This window comes from Mesoplodon densirostris, chromosome 18 (genome assembly GCF_025265405.1).
Source record: "Mesoplodon densirostris isolate mMesDen1 chromosome 18, mMesDen1 primary haplotype, whole genome shotgun sequence".
Classification (NCBI taxonomy): Eukaryota; Metazoa; Chordata; class Mammalia; order Artiodactyla; family Ziphiidae; genus Mesoplodon; species Mesoplodon densirostris.
Window position 1 is genome coordinate 49,843,904 of NC_082678.1, and position 24,740 is coordinate 49,868,643.

At 39.1% G+C, this 24,740-nt stretch overlaps 1 protein-coding gene across 3 annotated transcripts in view; it reads left to right on the forward strand.

Annotated features, from left to right (window-relative positions):
* The window catches only part of SSH2 (slingshot protein phosphatase 2), a 244,035-nt gene that overhangs the window by 46,376 nt on the left and 172,919 nt on the right, over positions 1 to 24,740 (forward strand). The window contains exon 3 of one of the 3 annotated variants that reach the window (XM_060082986.1): positions 17,766 to 17,846. The exons of the other annotated variants lie outside the window; for them this stretch is intronic. Coding sequence (XP_059938969.1) covers positions 17,766 to 17,846 — 81 coding nt within the window. The remainder of the gene's footprint in view (positions 1 to 17,765; positions 17,847 to 24,740) is intronic. 3 annotated transcript variants of the gene reach the window in all.

A 24,740-nucleotide genomic window follows, 5' to 3' on the forward strand; every position in this document is an offset into this window, starting at 1 on the left:
GCAGCAGATAATGCTTCGCTTGCTGGCCCGCGGCTCACCTCCTGCTGTGCGGCGGGTTCCTCACAGGCCGAGGATGCTACCACAGCCTGGGGGTTGGGGACCCCTGGAAAGGAGTAGCTTTCAAATTCTTATGACTGAGATTCACAGTAATAAATACATTTTACATTATGACCTGGTATGCTTGTGTAGGTGTTTTTGTATACATATCTAAAACAAGTTTCATGAAACAGTTCTTCCTTTTCCTTCATGCAGTGTACTCTGATATTTTCTATTCTAGTTAGTTTTAAAAAAAACAAAGTATGTTGCTACAAACCACTAAATTGATTTCACAAGCTGCTCATGGGTCTCTCAGCCTGCAGTTTGAAAAAAAATGAATAGAAGCTGGTTTATTACTGTGTTTTGGGAAGACTTACAGACTGTGGTTTGTTGCCAAGGGGCTTGCTGGGAGAACATGAATATAGTGTTTGCTTCTTGAGATCCCCAGCTGTCCTTTGGTCAAGTGGGACAGTAAGTATAACTATACTTTCCCCCTAAACACACCAAAACTTTCAAAATTTCAAAGGAAGTGCTTACTTCCTTTGTAAGATTCTGTAGTGCTGGAAATGACAATGCTTCTCTACTTGTTCACAAAATTATGAGGCCCATTATAGATTTAGGAATAAGTGGGAAATAACTAGCTAAGGAAATTTGTACTCAAACTAATGCTAAAACATACACAGAAACCTGAAAAATTGTTTCAGTAAGAACATTTAAAAGTTTCTTTCTTCATTGATTGTTTGGAATTGAGGAAACTGGGTATCCTGAGTGGTATTACTTGGCTGGATGTAAATTATGAACAGTCCTCAGAGAAGGGAGTTTTATGAACCCTAACCACAAGTGACCTTTTTATCAAAATATAAAACTTTTTCTTATCTTTTAAGCAGACAATTCAGAACTTCAGAACATGAGAGGGGTCTATCCATTTATCTCAGTTTGCAGTTATTTGAGGATTAGAGAAGAAAGGATGTTGCTTCAGAAATTTGAAATTAGAGACTTTTAATCAGAGGAAGTTTTATTCTGTGACATTTTTTAGTCTGATTTCTACTCAGAATGGACCTAAAAGTTGAGTTTTTGGTAGTGGAGATTTTTGTTTTTTTAACTCCCAATGGGAGTGTAACACTATAACAGGGTGCTTTTTTACTTTGAATCTTTCTAACCACCTTCCTTTGACAAATCCACATAAGCTAATTAACATTGATTTGAGGAATTACAGAAAATATGGTCCAGATTTAAAGTTTCTGGAGGGTGTAAGTTTCTGTTGCATTTCCTGATGGGCTGGTCCCCTTTCTAATGGAATTATTTTATGGTGGCAAAGGGGTGATAGTAAATTATTGTATTTTAAACAGTAATTTTCTAAGATGCACGTGGTTTAAATACCAACCAAGAATACCAGTGTTCTCATACAAATATTTGTTCTCCATCTAGACAGTGGGAATAGTGAGAATAACAAAGTGGGCTTAGGACAGTTCCCAAGTCTAAGGCTTCTCAGGTTTTTGTTTTGTTTTGTTTCTCCAGTTAGAAGAAACTAGCGTATTTGGAAAGAAATTCCTTGGTTATGAGAAACAGAGACCATCATCTTTGGAGGATATGTTAACATGAGAACTAAGATCTTTCTCTACATGGAATGAACATTTTCCTTCAGAGAAGTTATCCTCCTGGGAGGTGATTTTCTGCTGGAATATCCATATTTCTGACAATCCTGACCAGGCTCAGACACCTCTGGCTGTCAGAACCTGACTGATGTCTGTGAGACATGGCACTTTTCACTTTGCTTTGCTCAGGGTCCCTGCATGGGCCTGGAGTTCTTCATTGTGCTGACTGATGTCCCATATAAGAAGTCCATGCATAAGCTCCAGTTTTTCTCTAGGATCAGGATAGTGGCTATCATAAATTCCTGTGCTTTAGTATCTATCCCTGCTGCTCATGTAAAGAGCTCTGGTTTCATCTGGCCCTGGGCTCTGTGCAGAGATTGACATGGACTTTGATTTCTACAGGGGACCTTCCTGCACTTTGCCTCTGTTCTTGAGAAAAAGCCACTCTCAAAAGCAAGTCATCCTTTTCAGCAAGTTTCTTTTCAGAGGAACTTCCTCCTGTGGCAGTAATCAGCGGGTCTTGTTCACAAGGGTCTCTAATGCCCTGGCCTAGGCAGGATAACTCTTCCCTTGTGAGTTCCCCAATCCTTCATTCGTCCTTGATATTCTCCTCCTTTGAGTCTCTAGTCTAGTATCCTTGCTTCTGTCAGTTGGTGCAAAATCCTTGTCCTGGCTCTTCCCTTTGGCCTGAAGCTTAGGGACCCAAGGTGTTTCCCTTTGGCCTCCATAAGGACACACAGCACCTGGAAAGCTGCCATGGCCCCATTGGAAATACTCTGGAGATGGGACTCTGAGACCTTAGAAGCCAACCCAACTGAATTAAGGAGCACTGCAAGGGGACAGCCCTGTGACTGGTACTGGAGCCCTACCTCAAATTTGAGCTTTGACTCACCAGCAATCTCCTTTTTAAAGCATGATTGGCTTGGATTTGGGGCAACCAGCATTCTTGGTTGTAGGAGATACTGCTTTGCTGCTGGAGCCCATAGACCACTTCAGCTTTTGGGAGTTTCTCACAATGGCTCTTATGATGTCTTCCAATTGTGGTTTAGGAGATAAGACCCCCTTGGTATTGACCATTGCCCTAGAATCTCTGGCCCTTGAAGCAATTTCTGAATTGATCTCTAAAATCCTTTTCCTAAAGTGGAAACTAAACTTAGAGAAGTGCCCTCTTTTATGGGTTCTTCTCTCCAGGTTCTCTTGCTCCTCTCTCTCTGGGGCATTGCTGTTTTATGTCTGGAATCTCTTGAGACACTTCCATTCTCATCTCTTTGCTCATTTCCTTACGTTGCTCAACTTGTAGTCAGCTCTGGGCTATTAGCCCTCCACAAAGTCCAAAGTCCCACTTTTCCAGATTATTTTTTATGATGCAGGATGAGAGAGGCTGAAAAGTCCATCTTTTTTTCTCCTCACTGAGGGGAGTGGGGAGGATTTCACAGGCCCATAACCAGTATTTGATAGGGATCCTTCTCAGAATTCTCTGGTGGAAACTGAATTTTATGTGATCACTTTGTCTCTGACCTGCGTGAGTTTTCCCCAAGGAGCTTGGCAATCTCACTATGGTGTCAGCCCCTGAAATATGGGTGACTAAGGAGAAAAAGACTAGGACAGATTTTGTAATTGGGCTTCTCTCCCCTTTAAATAGCTTTATGAATTCAAGGATCTTGAGGGGTAGGCCCTACCTCTGCCATACCCAAAGCTGAATGTGATTTTTTTAACGCATGTTGAGAGTTTGGATCAGGAAAGGAGAGCTCTGGAATGGTATTCAGGTGAGGTTCCCCTTGGATAGTTTGAACTGTTGGTGTAACTATTTCTCCAGAGAGAATTTCTTTGAAAGATTATAACCTGAGGTTTACAACCTTTAAGCTCCTTCTGGGCAGCTTCTCTCATCATAGTCTAGTTTATCAATTAAAATGCAAAAATGACCTTTATGCTGTGTGAAGAGATCTTGTGGTCAGAATTTATATAGGAAATTAATTACAAGTACAAAACCATCATTCACTTTACTCCCAGTTCAGCCTGTTAGTTCTTAATTTTAGGTATCTCTAGCCTTCCTTGCTGATCAACCTAGATTCCTCCTCCAGTACTAGAGCTAAATCTTTTAGTTCTCTTATTTATTGCAGAAGGAATCGAGCTCTTTACTTACTGGAAAATAGGCCTAATCCTCGGTCCTCAGTAAAAAACTGTTCTTTTCACAATCGTCTGAAACCTGACTTGGTAATGTCTCATGATTCTATCTCAGTAACAGCAATCTTTCTTTCCTGGCACACATCCCCAGACAATTGTCCAAGGGAGGCTTTTCTCTCCTTTCTTACTCAGTGTCTTCTTCAGATTCCTCTTGTTTCCTGAATTCTCCTACTTTCTCTAAAATAGCCTTCTCTTTGCTCTTCAAACCTGTGTTCCCCAAAGGAATAAAGAGCTTCACCTCTCTGCACACTCTACAGAAGCATACAGTGGTCATATTACATGGCATACACATTAGCATCTCTAAAACCTAATTCACTTTCATAGCCCAGGTTCCAAATCAAGCTACACAAAAAAGTTTTAAAGGTGTTTGTGTGTTTGTGTGTGTGTGTATGTGTGTGTGTGGGGGGGAGTTGGGGGTGATTAATGGTTGTGTTTAAACCACAGATAGCTCTCATACATTGGTCTGAGGTGGGAAATAATTAGAATTCTAAGGCGTTAAAGGCCATAAGACAATATGTAGGATGATTTACAAATAAATGGGGTCAACAAGAATTGTATGCTTTCAGCAGATGTGGAGTTAAGCTTTCTGTACCTCCTTGTTTTGCTAGCTTGCTCTCAGCTCATGAACTTGACAGAATTGTTTTTTTTTAAACTCCTACACAGAACAGGAGGGAAGTAAGCAGCTAACTAGTTAATAGCAGAAGCCTAACCGAAAATGGAAAAAAATAGAATATTTGGTTTGCCTAAATTGAGACAAACCCATCTCTCTGTAGATTACATACCAATTTTGAGCCACTTAATTATCAACCAGAGACATAAATCCAGAAGTTTTCTTTTTTCTTTTGTATCTTGAGATTCCAGATCTTGAAGTTCTGAGTTGCAGCAGCTATTTTTTTAAATTAATTAATTTATTTATTTATGGCTGCGTTGGGTCTTTGTTGCTGCGCACAGGCTTTCTCTAGTTGCAGCGAGCGGGGGCTGCTCTTCGTTGCAGTGCGCAGGCTTCTCATTGCAGGGGCTTCTCTTGTTGTGGAGCATGGGCTCTAAGCACACGGGCTTCAGTAGTTGTGGCACGTGGGCTCAGTAGTTGTGGCTCACGGGCTCTAGAGCTCAGGCTCAGTAGTTGTGGCGCACGGGCTTAGTCGCTCTGGGGCATGTGCTATCTTCCTGGACCAGGGCTCGAACCCGTGTCTCCTGCATTGAAAGGCGGATTCTTAACCACTGCACCACCAGGGAAGTCCGTGCAGCAGCTATTTTACTCTCATTCTTCTTGTGGGCTTTCAGCGAAGGTTGAGCATCTACCACCAGCTTCTTTACTTTTCTCTGTGTTTATGGACTTATTACTCGTTTATTAATTTGTTCTTACTTCTGTGGATTAAGATTACTTTTCAGAATCCATCATGGTACCTAGCTTAGTTACCTTATATACGTATTCATTAAATACAGGTGGTGCCCCTTTATATAAATTGAATAACCTGTGCATACGAATAACTGCTTTTATATCTCACTGGCCACTTTTCGTTACTCACTACTTTCCCTTTGTTGGTTTTGCTATCAGGAGTTAGTTTTGGAGTGATACGATTCCATCATTCTGGTTCTAAAGCAGTGATATATGTGCTATCTACAGATGCAAATACTTTAGTCCAGTGGCTCTCAAACTTTAACTTATAGTTAATATATTTAATGTACATCAGAATCACTTGGAGGGCTTGTTAAAAACACATTTCTAGGCCCTAACCCCAGATTTCCTAATTTGATAGATTTAGAATGGAGCCTAAGAATTTGCATTTCTAACCAGTTCACAAGTGAGGCCGTGCCTGGTGGACTGGGTGCCACACTTTGAGAATCACTGCTTCTTCCAAAATAGGAATTTTTCTCCTATTTCAGAAACATGCCCTTGTAGGACAGATGGTTATATCAGAAAAAGAGAAAAGAAACCAAACCTCATGGAGATCATGGGATTTGGTGGGCTTTTTAAAAAATATTTTCAGATTATCTCTGTGTGAGGGTGTGAATTTGCTGGTACAAGTAATGTGGCATTTGTATAGGATCTGAAATACTATCCTAAGTGAATATTCAAAGAATTAAAAGCAAAACCTCTAAATCTACAAAATATCCATATGTCAAATCATTATGTTGTATACCTTAAACTAATACAATGTTATATGTCAGTTATATCTCAATAAAACCGCAGGGAGATAAAACTATGATCCGTACAAAGATTAGAGACAGTTCTAGGCAGTATTCTCATTAGCCTGAGTTAAATTGTATGCTCTAGGCCAGGGATTGACAAACTTTTTCTGTTAAAAGCCTGACAGTAAATATTTTAGGCTCTGCCAGCCTTAAATGGTCTGTGTTGCATATTCTTCTTTGCCTTTTCTTTAGAAAACAAAACAAAATAGCCATTTAAAAATGTGAAAACCATTCTTAGCTTGCTGGCCATATGAAAGCAGGCTGTTGATGGCTAACCCCTGCCAAGGCCAGTGAGGCTGAAGTCATCATTTTGAAGCTTCCTGAAATTCTGGGATTTGAGAGGTGCTTTGAAGGATGGCTGAAATTTAGATTGAGAGATTGTATTCCTTCTGCAAGGAGAAGTGAGCAGAGAAACAAGCCTGTGATGCTTACCATAAAAGAGCTGTGAATTACATACAGAGCAGCAGTACCTTTGCAGATGAAATGGACTAACTGCAAGCCAGAGTCAGGGAGTCCTGTGGCATGAATACCTGGACAGTCTCAGCCACTGACAAGCCAAGCTGCTAAGTAGCTCTGAGAAATGAAGATGCTCTTTTGGCTTAAAGCCTCCACGTTGACTTGGAGCCCAGGGAAGGCAGTGTCTCATGTAACAATTGGCTCTTCAATAGGAGCTGTTGCTACTATGACTAATTAATGGACAAACATCATGTGTTTAGGGTAGTGAAGACTATTGGTCTCTTAACCAAAACTATACACAAAGATTATAACTCATCTTAATTTGCGTTATTGTTATTGGCAACAAGGAAGAATTGTAACAACTAATGCTGTCACTTACTCATTCATTGAACATTTAGTGAATGCTTACTCTGTGCCAGACTATAGAGATACAACTTGAGAAGCTCACTGTCTAGAGAGAGAAACAATATGTATATAGAAATAATTATGGCAGTGTGAGGTAAGCATTAGAAAATGTATGTGCAGGGAACTATGGATGCTTAGAAGAAGGAATCACCAGTTCGTTCTGATTTAATCTGTCAAGTTGACCCACTCTAATTACTACTGGCCATAGATTATACCCTTAATACTAACCAATTATCTTGCAGATCTGTACCATTGATTATAAAGAGGCCTGTGTAAAATACTGTGGTTGGATCAAATCCAATTCATCATCTGGAAAAAGCTATTTCAAACATCCTGCTGTTGCTACTAAGTTGTTTTTTTTTTTTTAAGATGTTGGGGGTAGGAGTTTATTAATTTATTTTTGCTGTGTTGGGTCTTTGTTTCTGTGCGCGGGCTTTCTCTAGTTGTGGCAAGTGGGGGGCCACTCTTCTTCGCGGTGCGCAGGCCTCTATCGCGGCCTCTCTTGTTGCGGAGCACAGGCTCCAGACACGCAGGCTCAGTAGCTGTGGCTCACGGGCCTAGTTGCTCCGCGGCATGTGGCATCTTCCCAGACCAGGGCTCAAACCCGTGTCCCCTGCATTAGCAGACAGATTCTCAACCACTGTGCCACCAGGGAAGCCCCGCTACTAAGTTTTTAGGATCCTCTTTAAGTGTAAAATATATAGCTCTAGCATTGCTTGGTCCCTTAATTTTGTGCTTCCCACTGTACTGGTGTGAATATTGGGTTCTAAAACACAATTGTTTTCCCCAGTAAAACTTGCAGAAAAGAAGATTCTGTGGTAGGAAGAAGAATAATGGCTCCCCCAATAGAGTCCTCATCCGTGAACCTGTGAATATATTATGTTACATGGTAAAGGGGAAATTAAGGTTGGATGGAATTCAGGTTGTTAATCAGATGACTTTAAAACAGGCAGATTATCCTGGATTATCTGAGTAGGGGACAGTGTCATTATAAGGATCTTTAAAAGTCAAAGACGGAGACAGAGAAGAGGTCGTACTGATACGAGAACAACTCAACCCACTTTTGCTAACTTTAAAGATGGAGGAAGGGGGCCACAAGCCAAGAAATTCAGGTGGCCTCTAGATGCTGGAAGAGGCAAGGAAATGTATTCTCTCTGTATTAGTTTGCTAGGGCTGCCATAAAAAGTACTGTAGACTGGTGGTCTAAACAACAGAAATTTATTTTCTCACAGTTCTGGAGGCTAGAAGTCAGAGATCAAGGTGTTGGCAGGGTTGATTTTTTTCTGAGACCTCTCTCCTTAGCTTGTAGATGTCTTTCTTCTCCCTGTGTCTTCACATGATCTTTCCTCTGTGTGTATCTGTGTCCTGATCTTCTCTTATAAGGATACCAGTCATACTGGATGAAGTCCCACCCTAATAACCTCATTTTAATTTAATTACCTCATCTCCAGATGCAGTCACACTATGAGATACTAGGGATTAGGACTTAAACATATAAATTTGGGGTTGGGGGGGACCACAGTTCAGCTCATAATACTCTGCTAGAGCCTCCAGAAGGAACATGGGTCTGCCACCACTTTAATTTTAGTACTTCTGAGCTCCAGAACTGTAAGATAATAAATTTATGTTGTTTAAGCCATCAAGTTTGTGATAATTCAATATAACAAATGAGAAAACAAATACAAGTAACCTGAATCTACCAATAGGAGACTGATGAACTGTATTGTGGAATATGTATACAATGGGATATCATGCAGTGATCAAAAATCATGAAGTAAATGTCCATTGATGGATGAGTGGATAAACAAAATGTGGTATATACATACAGTGGAATATTATTCAGCCTTAAAAGGGAAGGAAGGACTTCCCTGATGGCTCGGTGGTTAAGAATCCACCTGCCAGTGCAGGGAACATGGGTTCAATCCCTGGTCCGGGAAGATCCCACATGCCGTGGAGCAACTAAGCCCGTGTGCCACAACTACTGAGTCTGCACTCTAGAGCCCACGAGCCACGACTGCTGAAGCACACGTGCCCTAGAGCCCACACGCCACAACTACTGAGCCCACATGCCGCAGCTACGGAAGCCCGCGCGCCTAGAGCCCATGCCTTGCAACAAGAGAAGCCACCACAATGAGAAGCCTGTGCACCGCAACAAAGAGTAGCCCCTGCTTGCCGCAACTAGAGAAAGCCCACACGCAGCATCAAAGACCCAACACAGCCAAAAATAAATAAATAAATAAATAAATGGGAAGGAAATTCTGATACATGCTACAACGTGTATGACCACTGAGGACATTATGCTAAGTGAAATAAGCCAGTCACAAAAAGACAAATACTATATGATTCTACTTATATGAGACATCTAGAGTTATCAAACTCATAGAAACAGGAAGTAGAATAATGGTTACCAGGGGCTAATGAGGGAGAAATGAAGAATTTTGTTGTTGTTAATTTTTTTTTAATTTAATTTTATTTATTTTTTTAACTTAATTTTATTTTTTTATACAGCAGGTTCTTATTAGTCATCCATTTCCTACACATCAGTGTATACATGTCAATCCCAGTCTCCCAACTCATCCCACCACCACCACCACCACCCCCACCACTTTCCCCCTTGGTGTCCATACGTTTGTTCTCTATATCTGTGTCTCAATTTCTGCCCTGCAAACCGGTTCATCTGTACCATTTTTCTAGGTTCCACATATATGTGTTAATATGTAATATTTGTTTTTCTCTTTCTGACTTACTTCACTCTGTATGACAGTTTCTAGATTCATCCACGTCTCTACAAATGACCCAGTTTCGTTCCGTTTTATGGCTGAGTAATATTCTGTTGTATATATGTACCACATCTTTTTTATCCATTCGTCTGTTGATGGGCATTTAGGTTGCTTCCATGACCTGGCTATTGTAAATAGTGCTGCAGTGAACATTGGGGTGAATGACTCTTTTTGAATTATGGTTTTCTCAGGGTATATGCCCAGTAATGGGATTGCTGAGTCATATGGTAATTCTAGTTTTAGTTTTTTAAGCAACCTCCATACTGTTCTCCAAGGTGGCTGTATCAATTTACATTCCCACCAACAGTGCAAGAGGGGGTTCCATTTTCTCCACACCCTCTCCAGCATTTGTTGTTTGTAGATTTTCTGATGATGCCCATTCTAACTGGTGTGAGGTGATACCTCATTGTAGTTTTGATTTGCATTTCTCTAATAATTAGTGATGTTGAGCAGCTTTTCATGTGCTTCTCGGCCATCTGTATGTCCTCTTTGGAGAAATGTATATTTAGGTCTTCTGCTGGTTTTAATTTTTATTATTATTTTTTTGTGTGTGGTATGCAGGCCTCTCACTGTTGTGGCCTCTCCCGTTGTGGAGCACAGGCTCCGGACATGCAGGCGCAGCGGCCATGGCTCATGGGCCCAGCCGCTCCGCGGCATGTGGGATCTTCCCAGACTGGGGCACAAACCCGTGTCCCCTGCATCAGCAGGCGGACTCTCAATCACTGCGCCAGCAGGGAAGCCCTGCCCATTTTTTAATTGGGTTGTTTGTGTTTTTAATATTGAGCTGCATGAGCTGTTTATATATTTTGGAGGTTAATCCTTTGTCCGTTGATTCGTTTGCAAATATTTTTTCCCATTCTGAGGGTTGTCTTTTCATCTTGTTTGTAGTTTCCTTTGCTTTGCAAAAGTTATAAGTTTCATTAGGTCCCATTTGTTTATTTTTGTTTTCATTTCCATTACTCTAGGAGGTGCATCAAAAAAGATCTTGCTGTGATTTATGTCAAAGAGTGTTCTGCCTGTGTTTTCCTCTAAGACTTTTATAGTGTCCAGTCTTACATTTAGGTCTCTAATCCATTTTGAGTTTATTTTTGTGTATGGTGTTAGGGAGTGTTCTAATTTCATTCTTTTACATGTAGCTGTCCAGTTTTCCCAGAACACTTATTGAAGAGACTGTCTTTTCTCCATTGTATATCCTTGCCTCCTTTGTCATAGATTAGTTGACCATAAGTGCGTGGGTTTATCTCTAGGCTTTCTATCCTGTTCCATTGATCTATGTTTCTGTTTTTGTGCCAGTACCATATTGTCTTGATTACTGTAGCTTTGTAGTATAGTCTGAAGTCAGGGAGTCTGATTCCTCCAGCTCCGTTTTTTTCCTTCAAGACTGCTTTGGCTATTCGGGGTCTTTTGTGTCTCCATACAAATTTGAAGATTTTTTGTTCTAGTTCTGTAAAAAGTGCCATTGGTAATTTGATAGGGATTGCATTGAATCTGTAGATTGCTTTGTGTAGTATAGTCATTTTCACAATATTGATTCTTAAAATCCAAGAACATGGTATATCTCTCCATCTGTTGGTATCATCTTTAATTTCTTTCAACAGTGTCTTATAGTTTTCTGCATACAGGTCTTTTGTCTCCCTAGGTAGGTTTATTCCTAGGTATTTTATTCTTTTTGTTGTAATGGTAAATGGGAGTGTTTCCTTAATTTCTCTTTCAGATTTTTCATCATTAGTGTATAGGAATGCAAGAGATTTCTGTGCGTTAATTTTGTATCCTGCAGCTTTACCAAATTCATTGATTAGCTCTAGTAGTTTTCTGGTGGCATCTTTAGAATTCTTTATATATAGTATCATGTCATCTGCAAACAGTGACAGTTTTACTTCTTCTAAGGAAATGAAGAATTTTTTTTAATGGGTATAGAGTTTTAGTTTTGCAAGATGAAAAAGTTCCAGAGATTGGTTGAACAACAACGTGAATATGCTTAACACTAATGAACTCTACACTTGAAAATGTTTAAGATGGTAAATTTTATGTTATTTTACCACAATTTAAAAAATTTTAAACAAAGATTAGTTAAAAAGGCAGCGACAGAAAAATAGGTGCAGTGTGTTTCCATTGTATATTTTAGAGAAAGGATATATACACATGTAATGCTTGTATGTGTACAGTATATCTCTGAAAAGATATCCCAAGAAACTTAGCATAGTGACTACTTCTGGGAATGGGGTTTTAGAGAACTAGGAGGTGTGGGGGACAGTGATGGGAGGAAAATAAATACTCTCTGACACCTTCTGAATCCTGTTTACCACGTACATATTGAAATAATGTTTTTTACTAAGTTCGCAGATACAGACAACAGGTTGGTAGTTGCCGGAGGCAGGGAGTGGGCAGAATAGGTGAGGGTGTCAAAGGGTGCAAACTTCTAAAATAGATAAGTCATGGGAATGTAATTTTTTTAAAAGAAAGAATGGTTTTAAATGTGTAACTTGGGGTTAGGGACTGCAGAGAGTTTTCTCAGCTGGGTCATCCTTAGGCTATGAAATTGCTTTGTTCAATCCAGTTACACGTAAGTGTCAGGATACATAAGATCTACTTCTTCTCTTGACCTTTAAAGGTTAAAAGCTCTTAGTCCGAAAGTGGTCATCAGGCTTTAGGGTACACATGTATTTTATTGTTTGATGTCCAAAGTATATTTTCAAAGTCTCTAGTTCTTTAAGAACAACTGCAGGGACTTCCCTGGTGGCACAGTGGTTAAGAATCCGCCTGCCAATGCAGGGGACATGGGTTTGAGCCCTGGTGCTGCAGAGCAACTAAGCCACACTGCAGCTACTGAGCCTGCACTCTAGAGCCCATGAGCCACAACTACTGAGCCCACATGCTGCAACTACTGAAACCTGTGTGCCTAGAGCCTGTGCTCCGCAACAAGAGAAGGCACCATAATGAGAAGCCCACGCAGCACAACGAAGAGTAGCCCCTGCTCTCCACAACTAGAGAAAGCCCGCACGCAGCAACGAAGACCCAGCGCAGCCAAAAGAAAGAGAAAAGAAGGAACAACTGCGATTCTTCACTTAATTAGAACCCCTAAAAGAGTTGGGGGGAGAAAAGATGCAGGAAAAAAGGAAGGATAGAAATGTAATAATAATTAATGTTTTCTACTTTTTAAAATCACATAAGCCGTAACAAAAATAGAATGAAAGAGACAACAGTAGGAATAGGTTTTGACTCTTTGGGGATTATTTTTTAAGACTTCTGCTTGCAAATTGTTAGGTAACTGCACAAGTTAGATTTTAACACTCTTCAAAACATCCTCCATAGTACATGAGACTTTACATCATAAGTTCCATAAAAGATTGCAACATTTTATTACTATAATTGTTGCTCAGAAGCTGTTCTGGATTGAAACTTCTTGTTATATACGGATGTGTTTTCCTAACCAACAATCTTAGCCCCTGTTTTTCTCCAAATGATACTTGACCAAAGGGGCATATTTCCACAGAGCCATATTCTTATCTTTGTGGTTTTTGCATCTCCATAAAAAGTAAAAAGTCTTTTTGGAACCTGTTCAGTTATCTTTCCCTTTTTGTTTGGAGTTTTACTATAGCTAATCCAGGACCAGGTGAAGTGCTTAGTACACAGTAGGGATACAGTAAATGGTGATGAATGACTCATTGTGAGCTCAATACTTTAGGGTTATGTAGGGAATACAAAATTGTCTTGATTTAGAAGTGAAACACTTATAATTTTATAGAAGCAAAATTTCCCTAGATGGCAAAATTTTCTTTGAAAGAGAATTTAGCCCAAATGTGTAAGTCTTTAACATTTAGGATGGAGATTATTATTATTATAGTAATATTATTATTATAGTATTACCAACATGAGTAGCTAAGTTATGCTAAGTGTTTTTCTTATATTATCTCTCATACAGTTTTTCCAGTGACCCTATTAGATAGATGCTATTGTTGTGCCCATTTTTATGGATGAGGAAATTGAGCTCAGAGAGATTAAGTAATGTGTTCAACACCACATGACTAGTAAGTGGCAGAACCAGGATATGAATTCAATTTAGTTTAGTTAAGATTTGGGCTTGGTACTTCCAATCCAAGAATATTAGTTTGACTTTTATTGTCTTAAAAATTCCTACTAAAAATGGTCAAAGGGTTATTTAAAAAGGAAGGAAGGAGGGAGGGAAAAAAAGGAAGAGAAAGAAGGGAAAAGAGAATTGATATCTGCACTACAAACTAGGCATGATCACTGTCCTCATGTTAGAAGAAACACTGGAGGATTTTGTACAACATGAAATTCAGGCAAGACCAGGTTGAGGCAAGGGCCTACCAACCTGAGAAGTACTACATATAAACTAAACTCACCTAGGGAGTGAGTTTAAGGAAACATCTTTTGTTCCTAGCTTACTAAAAATGTTTGAAACTAAAAATGACTGTTAATTTTAATCAGTATCTTTTACTATCTATTAGATACTCATTTATTTTTTTTCTTAATTACATGCTAAATTATATTAATAGAGTTCCTAAGCATTCATTCTTAGAATGAATCCTTTATAATGTCAACAAAAATAATCAATAAACAGTCTATAATAGGAATAAAAAAGAGTTTTATTTGAACCAAACTGAGGACTATAGCCCAAGAGACAGCCTCTCAGATAACCGTGAGGAACTGCTCTGGAGGAGCATGGTTTTCAACACAGTTTTATATCTTGTCAGAACAAAGAACATCAGACAAGTCAGAGATACATTTCTTCAAGGTTTAAAAAAAAAAAAAACACACCAGATCAGCATGTACACAGCAAATCAATATGGCCTTGGCACCTGGGAAGGAACTTTTATCATCGAAGGAGTACCAGCATTGGCATCGCAGGAAGGGAGGCATTTAATCTTTTTTTTTAACACGGACATTCCTTACTTCTGGTAAATGCACCTTTTTTTTAAGTGATTAAAGCAGATGTACAATGTATGTTTGATAGGCCACAAAAGGCTTATAAAATAAGCATAAAATTCAAGTTAAATCATGTACAAGCTAGAATGACTTCCCCATAACTCAATATGTGAAAGTTCCTTCTATGAATAGTCATAAGCAAGACAGTTCAATCTGCAGAACCCAGAAACAACTCAGGAATTAGAATTACCAAGTACCTCAGAAAGCAGAGGAAAGAAATCGAAATATTCTTTGTCTTCCTTTAGGATTCTTAGGATTTAATTTAGAATTAAATATGTTGGTTGCAGGTAAATACTTGTTCCAGGAACCAATTATTTTTAACGCTACCAGCACACTTAAATTGATACCTGTATCTTAATGAATTGAATTTCAATTAATAAGTATGCAGTAAAGTCTTAAAATAACTTTAGGAATGCAAGTGTCATTATAGGACCTCTTTTTTCAATTGAAATATAGTTGATTTACAATATTATATTAGCTTCAGATGTACAGCGTAGTGATTCAGTATTTTTATAGATTTTACTCCCTTTAAAGTTATTACAAAATAATGGCTATAATTTCCCTATGTTGCACAGTATATCCTTGTTGCTTATCTACTTTATACATAGTAGTTTGTATCTCTTAATCCCATACCCCTATCTTGCTCCTCCTCCTTCCCTTCCTCCACTGGTATCTACTAGTTTGTTTTCTATATCTGTGAGTCTGTTCCTGTTTTGTTATATACATTTGTTTTATTTTTTAGACTCCACATATAAGTGATTACATACCATATTTGTCTTTCTCTGTCTGACTTATTTTACTAAGCATAATACACTCCAGGTCTATCCATGTTGTTGCAAATGGCAGAATTTCATTCTCTTTTATGGCCGAGTAATATTCCATTTTATATAAAAGAACCTCTTTCTTGAAAGGTCATTTTGAAAGAGCTCATGTAAACATGCTGAAGTATATACAAGAGTGAAAACTTAAAAATCTTAACTAGTATAATTTGGATTAATTACTGTGTACTTTTTTCAGTTTGTGTACACCTTGACAGTGACAAGCCATTTTTGATATGCTTAATATTATCTATGTTATCATTTTGTTGTGATATGGGAATTTGGGAGAATTGAAAGCAGCTTTGATCTCTACCTTATTCCTTCAGGTATTTTGTTTGTTATTTATTAAGCCTTTAGCTTTTGTAATATTAGAAGTATTCACATATTTTGTAGACTGATTTTTTTTCTTTTTGAAAAGACAAAGGAGAGTAAATATTCTTATTTTTTCCTCCTCCAAAATGCAGGGGAGTAAGGAATAAAGAGACTTTGCATTTGCAGGACCTAAAAATGATTTTAAATATTTAGTTGTTTCTGTTTATTTTCTGAAAGAGGAAGAGGGAGGAGAAATGGAATATGAGACCGGGTTGTAAGGACAAAAACCAAAAGTAGGCAAAGGATCAGGGTAGGAAAAAAGTAAGAAGGAAATTAACCAGGAGAAGGCAGTTAGGAGAAGTAGGAGCTCTGAACTTTACTTTGTTTATTTGCACTCTACAACTCAGTCTCTGCAGGTATTCTGTGAGTTGAATGAAACACAGTCTCAGGTTTGAAAATACAAAATATGAGTCAACCATGATAGCCATAAAGTAGTTGTATATGATTAAGTTTCAGCCACCGGTAGTGAGAAGTTTTTTGTTTAATAGCTTTATTGAGATGTAATTGATAAACAAAAAACTTGACGTAGTTAATGCATACAGTTTGATGAGTTTGGACAAATGCGTACACCCATGAAGCCATCATTAAAATCAAGGTAATAAACATATCTATTACCTCCAAAAGTTTCCTTGTGCCCCTTAGGGGTTTTGTTAGTTGTTTCTTTTGCGGTAAGAACATTTAACATGAGATCTACCCTCTTAACAAAGAATTTTAATGCACAGTATTGTTAACAGTAGGCCCCATGTTGTACAGCAGATTTCTAAAACATAATCATTTGCATAACTGAAACTTTATACCCTTTAAACAACTCCCCTTTTCCTCCTTCCCCTCAAACCCCTGGCAACTACCATTCTACTCTGTGTTACTGTGAGTTGGATTATTTTAGATACCTCAAATATGTGGAATCATGCACATTTGTCCTTCTATGACTGGCCTATTTCACTGATCATAATGTCCTCCAGGCTCATCCATGTTGTCACATATGGCAGGATTTCCTCCTTTTTTAAGACTGAATAACATCCCATTGTAGGTATATACCACATTTTCTTTACCCATCTGTCTGTCAATAGAATTTGAGTTGTTTCCATATCTTGGTTATTGTGAATAATGCTGCAGTGCACATGAGAGTGCAGATGTCTCTTCGAGATCCTGATTTCAATTCCTTTGGATTTATACCCAGAAGTGGGTTTGGTGGATCATATGGTAGTGTGAAGTTTTGATGACATAAGTTTATATATCTCTATGTAGGAATAACTCAGTTTCCAGCAGCTGTTACCCAAACAGCAAACATTTGAAGGAACTTAATGGGTCAGAGTTGGAGCTTATTCTCTTCTCTTTTTTTGTGTTGCTGTTAGTCATAAGGGAAAAATACTCTTGTGTTACCAGCTCATTGTTTCACTCCTTTGTCTCATTTTTCTTATCTGTCTTCTAGACAGATTTTGAAAAAGAGGTTGGAGAGTGGAAGAAATGTTTTAAATTGTTTGCTGGCATCTGTCAGTAGGACTTGGGTAGGGCATGTTTTTTGGCTCTTCTTATAAACACTTGTTAGCAGAGGGCTAACGAGGCCAGGCTAGTAGTTAGATCCCTTAATCATGTGCTATTACATTCTAAAGCCTGTCTCCAAACAGTCATCAAATATATACCTTTGAATATGAGGGTAAGTGAACACAAACCTACCCCATTCTGGAAAAAGTCCAGAGTACATACTCTGAAGGTTTAGTAGCACCACCTTTCCAGAAAAAGGACATCCCATTGCCCAAATTGGAAACCACGGAAAATGCTTCTGCTACTCAAATATTCCTCAATTTTCCTAACCAATCACCTTGTTGGCTTTATTCTCTTCAAAACAGCTGTTACTAATCAGAATTGCACCTTCTCACGTATGGGCTAACACTGACACAGTGATTTCTGCTGGCCTTTTCCCTTATGCTTAGGACCCTGTTATCTGGATCTCTGAAATGATCTTGTTTGTATTACAGAGCTCTCATTTGGAAGACAGTGAATCCGCAGCATTACTTTGCTGTGAACGTGAAGAATCAGAAATCTTTAGTGATTCCAATGTACGTAGGTATTTGTCTTTATACAGCCTTTGGTGATTCAAGTGAGAGCTTTTTGAGTAAATTTGGCTCTTAAATGCATCTGAGATAATGCCTATTAGTTTATCTATTTGGCTTCACTCAGCCAAATAGCCTGGGAAGGCAAATAAGTGACTTGGAATGAGTGTATGTATAAATAGTATGGTATATTTGTATGCGTAATAATCTCCATTCAAAGCATATCTCTCAGAGTAGATAAATGTTGCACCCTGAAACCTTGAGTCTCCTTCACTAAGGAATATGATTGTTTTTGTGGGTTTTTCACATTTTTTTTATGGTCTTTTCCCTGTGACAACTGCTTGGTATTGGTGCTGCCCCTGGACCTTTATTCCCCACATACAAAGACCTAACATATCCTGGCTGTTGGTAATGTTAAGCCAAAGAAATGTTATAAATCCTAGACTACAGAGTCAGCCAGATCATCTCAAACGTAGAACTATCTCACTACATTTCATGAGGTGTTATAAATTGTATTGATCTCATCTGACCTCCAGCAGAGTTGCTTAATTATTGCAAATTACCCACAGAATCAGGCTGAAGTTAGAGAATGACTTAAATTAACTACGTATCGCTTCCAATAGGATAACTGCCTTGGCTAGCCGTGGCTAAAACTAGGTTCTACAAACCTTGATGATAAAATCTGAGTTCTGTCTATTCCAGAATGCTTATTGTGCATAGTAGGTATTCTATAAATATCGCTGAAGTTTCATCAGTGGAAACTCTCTCTCAATGAAGCTGTGCCTCTCAAGTATATCACCATAGTACTGCCTGCTTTTAAACTGTCTTTACTTCACCTTCATGGCACAGTGAAGGTGATCACTATTTTAAGACCTCATTCAACTGTTATGTTGACTTATCTGGTTGCACTTCGTTCAGCATTGACGAAGAGTCTGAAATGGCATGAAGTCAGTTATTGTGACTCACTAATAGCTGGAGTGGTGCTCACTTCCCTAGTACTTGAAAACATTAACCGATGAATTCATATGAACACTCATTTATTATCAACATTTTGCAGATGACAGACTGAGGGTGGAAATGTTATATTCTTTGCCCAACGTTGTGTGATAATCAGGGGCAGCGCTGACATCAGGTCTCAGCTGACAGCCGTCAGTGAGCTCATTATCAGCAGCCAGCATCTTCAGTGATGGAATGTGTACCAGTCTCCTTATATATAGTGCCTTACAAGATTTATCCTGTTCAGTCTGCAGTGGAGTCTTCTAGACTTGGACTGGCTTATTGTTTTGGCTGATTTTGTCTTACAGAGGTCAGTGCATGGCAGTCCACGTAAAGAATATTTTTATGAAGTTGGACATGTGGGGAAAAGACTCTAGTTTTAATAGTTTTCTCTCAGAAAAAATTAGATGGGTATATATATTTGCAGATTACTCAGGATTGCTTGATTTTATTGCCAGAACTTTCATTCATTTAAGTCATGTTTGTTGTCTTTTCTTCTTCAAGAGGCAAAAGTGGTTACATGTACTTGGCTGGCTTTACCTGTAAAGGTACTGGATCTTCCTCCTGTTTTGTGTGCTCAGGAAGTGTTTCCCATACTTTTTTTTTCTTTTCTCACCTTCCCATTCCCACCCCCACATCGAAGGAGATTGAAAAGCTCCTTCCCAATTTTTTTTTTTTTAATTTTTATTTATTTATTTATTTATGGCTGTGTTGGCTCTTCGTTTCTGTGTGAGGGCTTTCTCTAGTTGCGGCAAGTGGGGGCCACTCCTCATCGCGGTGCACGGGCCTCTCACTATCGCGGCCTCTCGTTGCGGAGCACAGGCTCCAGACGCGCAGGCTCAGTATTTGTGGCTCACGGGGCTAGTTGCTCCGCGGCATGTGGGATCCTCCCAGACCAGGGCTCGAACCCCTGTCCCCTGCATTGGCAGGCAGATTCTCAACCACTGCGCCACCAGGGAAGCCCCTCCTTCCCAATTTGAAGGCTTAAACTTGAAAACAGAATTTTTTGCAGAGCAAACTGACTGAAATGCCACTTCGAATTTTTTTCAAAGGAAGTGGTACGGGATCTTGATAACTATTTGAAATAGAAGTTAACTGTCGTAATGAAGAGTAGAAGATAAAGAACTTTTTCAATAAACCTTGGAATAACAGAAATGTGAACTTTGGTTAGCTATATTCATTCCTTCCCTTATGCACGCACTCATTCATTCACCAAGCATTGATTGACTCTCATGTACAAATTACCAGGCCCAAGGCGTTGGGGGTTAGGCCTAAAATATCAAATCTACCCTAAGAGCAAACATCCAGCTATAAGGTAAATAAGGTCTGAGGCTCTAATGTAAAACATGGTGACTGTAGTTAACATTGTATTTTATAATTGAAATTGCTAAAAGAGCAGAACTTAAATGTTCTCACCAAAAAAAAAAAAGATAAATATATGAGGTGACTGACGTGTTAGTTAACCAGTTGGGGGAATCATTTCACAATGTATTCATATGTCAAATCGCCATGATGTACACTTTAAATATCTTACAATTTTACTTGTCAGTTTTACCCCAATAAAGCTGAAATTAAAATTACTCTAGGAGAATGTATAATCTACTCTTCAACAGATTAGTTTTATGAGTATTCACGGAAATGCAGTACATGGGGAGAAGAGAAGAAATCTGTGGGTGAGTGGAAAGAAATTTGGCTGGAGGCAAAGAAGGGATGGCTCTCTCTGGAAGAGGGCTAGCTGCCTTACATTTCCTGGGGCTTTCCCGGAAGAGAGGAGAGGAATGTAGAGAGACCCCTGCCCCTTCTCTAGTCCCACTCAGCCTCTAGGGAACCAGATAAAGTGTAGAAGCAGCAGAAGCTATTTGCTCCCTCTGCTATGCAAAGGGTTGTTGGAGGCCTCCATAATGGGAAGAGGGACTGCCTTCCCTAGAACAGGGTGACCGTGTGACTGGAAGAGGTCACAGAGGAAGAAGACACTGGCCCTAGCGCAGGAGTTTCACTTTGTCTCCAGAAAAGAAAGAATGTGGGCAGTGACTAGAGCAGGTTCCGTTACTAGTGGCTGCAGCAGCTACTGAGACTCCTGAGGGTTCTCTTCAAATTTCCCATCCCCATACCTACTGCTATCCTGCCTTAAAGGAGAGAGAGCTCTGCCTGAGCTGGGATTCCCATTATGGTGATTGTGGGGTTCAGCTAGAAACAACTGGATTCATTGTAGGGTTATTTCCTCCCTAGCCTGTAGGTCAGGAAAATGCTTGTTGTGTTACTTTGTCTCCTAAGAATACAACTTAATTCTTTCTCTCCTTTCTCTGCTCTTCTGACCCCACCCCTACCCTACCAAGCAGGAAGAGGGATGGATATAGGTGGTCATACCATTTTTATGGTCTATTTCGCTCCTTTGCTTGGATATTATATCCTTGTAGGGAATGCATTTTCCCTCTGTGCAATCAAAACAGATTTTATGTTTGAATAGCCCAGTGAAAGGGAGAGGTATTAGCCTTCTGTTATTAAAAAAAGAAAAAAAGGGAAAGCTACCCTCTAGAATTGAGTGTGGAGAAGGCAGATGAAAAGAAAGGAAAATCTAAAATGTAAAAACTATTTGGTTTAGAATACTTTACATTTTTAAACTTTAGGTTTGCATTCTCTTCTAGGTCGGGACAGGTGTCTCAGAATAGATGGCAACTTCAGTGGAGGTTTTCATGTGTAGTGGGGTAGGAGAATGGCTTTGGGAGAGAGAGAATATATGACGTGGCTAATACTAAGTTCAAGACGAAGGATTTAAGAATTTTAAAAAGTTATTAGCATTAAGATAAGCCCTGGTTCAAATGAGTAGCCAACCTATGGATTGAAGATAGAAGGAGCTTTAATCTTCAGGATTCTTTGGAAGCATCCTGTTTTTCTTGTGTGTTTTAAGTTTTAGAATATGGTGTATGGAATGATCAAAACAATGAATGATTTGTTGGCTTAGAAAGTAAAACTACACTTAGAAAGGGAGAACCGCTATTGTCAGGAAATCTACTTTTGTAAATCTCTAGAGATTGTAAGCACAAGCAAGATGCTTGTAGATGAACCTACAGATACAATGATAACCAGCTGGTTGGATGGAAGGTGGTGATGGTATGTGGGCCAACGAGCATGTGCATCTGGTCATTTCTGATGATTTGTATTTACCCTCTTCCTTTCAGCTCTCTCTCTCCCTTTCAGCTCTCTGTACGCTGTTTTTTATTTCTTTTTTCAGACTCACTTGCAGAGACACCATTTCACTAGCCAATGCACACAAATGTAAAAAGAATTTAAAAAGGAAAATTCGTTGCTAAGGAGATGTGGGTTTTATTACGAGTTTCAAATGGCCATTTAGCCAACAGTGAACAGCTGTCTGACCAGAGTTCAGGATGATTTGAATTGTTTCTGCCTCACCTCTGCTGCATAGTAAAGAGATTGCTGATTAGGGCATCTGGTCGGAAAAGAGGTTAAAAGTGTTGCTAGTGGCAGAAACATAGTTTTACCATGAACAGTATTCCTATTTTTTCCTTTAGAGGGAGTCTGATCCAAATGGTAACACTGGTAGAAATCCTCCTATGATGTTAAAATTATTTTTCTTTGTTCCAGAATAAAGCATAGCTTGACTATTTTATCCTAGAATAACAAATGAGAAACAGTTTTCAACTTTTCTTTTTTTGAAGTCTTACCCTCTTAAGCGATTTATTTGAAGAGAAATGAGGTTTGTAGTAATCTTGAGTACAAAGTCTACTTTAAAAATTAGCTTTATAATTTAACTCAGTGGCTCTCATCATGGCTGCACGTTAGAATCACCTGGTGACCTTTTAAAATAATTTAATAACAGGGTCTCACCTCAGTCCAGTTAAACCAGGATCTCTGTGAGTGGGACCCAGGTATTAGTATTTTTTAAATGCTCCCAGGATTATTCTAATGTGAATCAAGGGTTCAGAACCACTGTTTTATCTCTAGCTATGCTAATTTTTTTTTGCCTCCAAATCAGAGCTCCAATCTGCAACATTTGTAACATCTGTTTACATGAAGAGAGAATAAAATATGAGATTGATTAGAATAATGAGTTGACTGTATGCATTTACTACTTCAGGTACAATGCAATTAACTTTTATTCAGTGAAATTCCTTGGCTAGGCTTCTGTTCAAAGAGGAGCAAGATACTGAAATTAGGTAAGTCAAATCCTCAGTAAACCTGTGTCAATGAAGGGTAAAGTTTTCCATGAGGTTATTGAGACTTACCCTTCCTGTGTCAACACTGCTAGGAGCTGGCATAGAAAAGAATCAAAGAGCACTTTTATACTTTGTGTATTATAACTTTATTAAAATAAAATATACATACAGAAAAGTGCACTTATTTTGTACTTTTATCGTAAATTTTCACAAACTGAAGTTTTCACAAACACACATCAAGAAACTGTGTAACCTGGACCTAGATCAAGAAATGGAATATTACTACTCCCCTCCACCAGTTCCCCCTTCCTCCAACACCCCCTCCTTGCTTCCTTCCAGTCACTACTCACCCTCTGGCTATCACCCCCCAGAGAGAACTACTCTCCTGACTTCTTGACCATATGATTTTGATGTGGGCATGAGGCTATGCCCTTTAGATGACCTCTCTGACCTCCAGAATCAGGGGTCAGCATCATGTAATATTTAAAGAGCTCAGATTCAAGGTTCCAACAGCCTGAGTCAAAGTCCCAGCTCATAGTAAGTCACACTGGCTGTGTGACTCCACTTCTCTAAGCCTTACTTCCCCCATCTGTAAAACAGGGGTAACAATAGGACCTGTCTCATAGAGTTGTTAGAATTAAATGAGATAATTTATGGGTCTGGCACATTTCCTGTGCTGAGAGCAGAGGCAGATATAGGATTCCCTGATGTCATCATGTCTTCAGCAGAGTCAGGACAACGCCACTGTGGTCCGTGGGCACAATTTAGTTCATAGTCTAGCTCTGGGGGGGAAGGAGGAGGAAAAAGTGGGCATCCTGACTGTCTTTCCTTTTCCTCACCATCCTTGATTTGGCCTGTGGCAGGACTAACTTGTGGCAACTTCTAAAATATGTTATTTAAATTCATAAAGTGATTACTGAAAGGCCAGAAACATCTTCTTATGCATCTTTATATTTGCCACAGCACCTAGCACAGTGATTTACAAGTTGCATGTAGTGTCGTGCCTTGGACAAAGGAATCTGAAAATGATGCTTCCTGCACATCTTGCTTTCCTGTGCTGGATTTGTATTGGTCTGATTTCTGTTCCTTTTGACCAGAGACATATTTTTGAGACATCTAGCACAAGAACATACAGAATGTAGCAGTTAAACAATTGCAGGCAGAAACCAAGAACTTGGCCTAATTTATAAAATCAACCAAATAAAAGCTGTAACTAGCTGAGTTATTCTGCTTCCATGATCTGAGGTCAGGCCTGCTCAGGTATATTTTCCCCTAATTTTGGTTTAGGAGAACAAGCAAAACAGGAGATGGCAGGACTTGTAGGTTTTTCATTAATAAAATTGTACAGACTTTTTTTTTTAAAGATTATAGTTTGGAAATAATTTACCCTTTGGAAGGTTAGCAAGATAATTTATTGAGCACTTACTATTTGCCAGATGTGTTAAGTGATTTTCATACAATTTAGTCTTAAATCCAAGCTTTGAGGTTAAGTACTTTTAGTATTTCCCATTTAAAACTGAGGAAACAGAGACTTGCCTAACGTATGTGACAGTGCTGATATTGAGGGCCAAGTCTGCCTGACACTCCCTGCTTGAGCCCTTAACCTTATGCTGGGTTGCCTTTACCCTTGAATAGAATATTGTTATTCTCATGCGAGGAGATCAGGAGCAAATGGAACAGTGGGTCTCAGCTCCAGCTTTGCAGCAGAATAATCTGTGGAGCTTTTCAA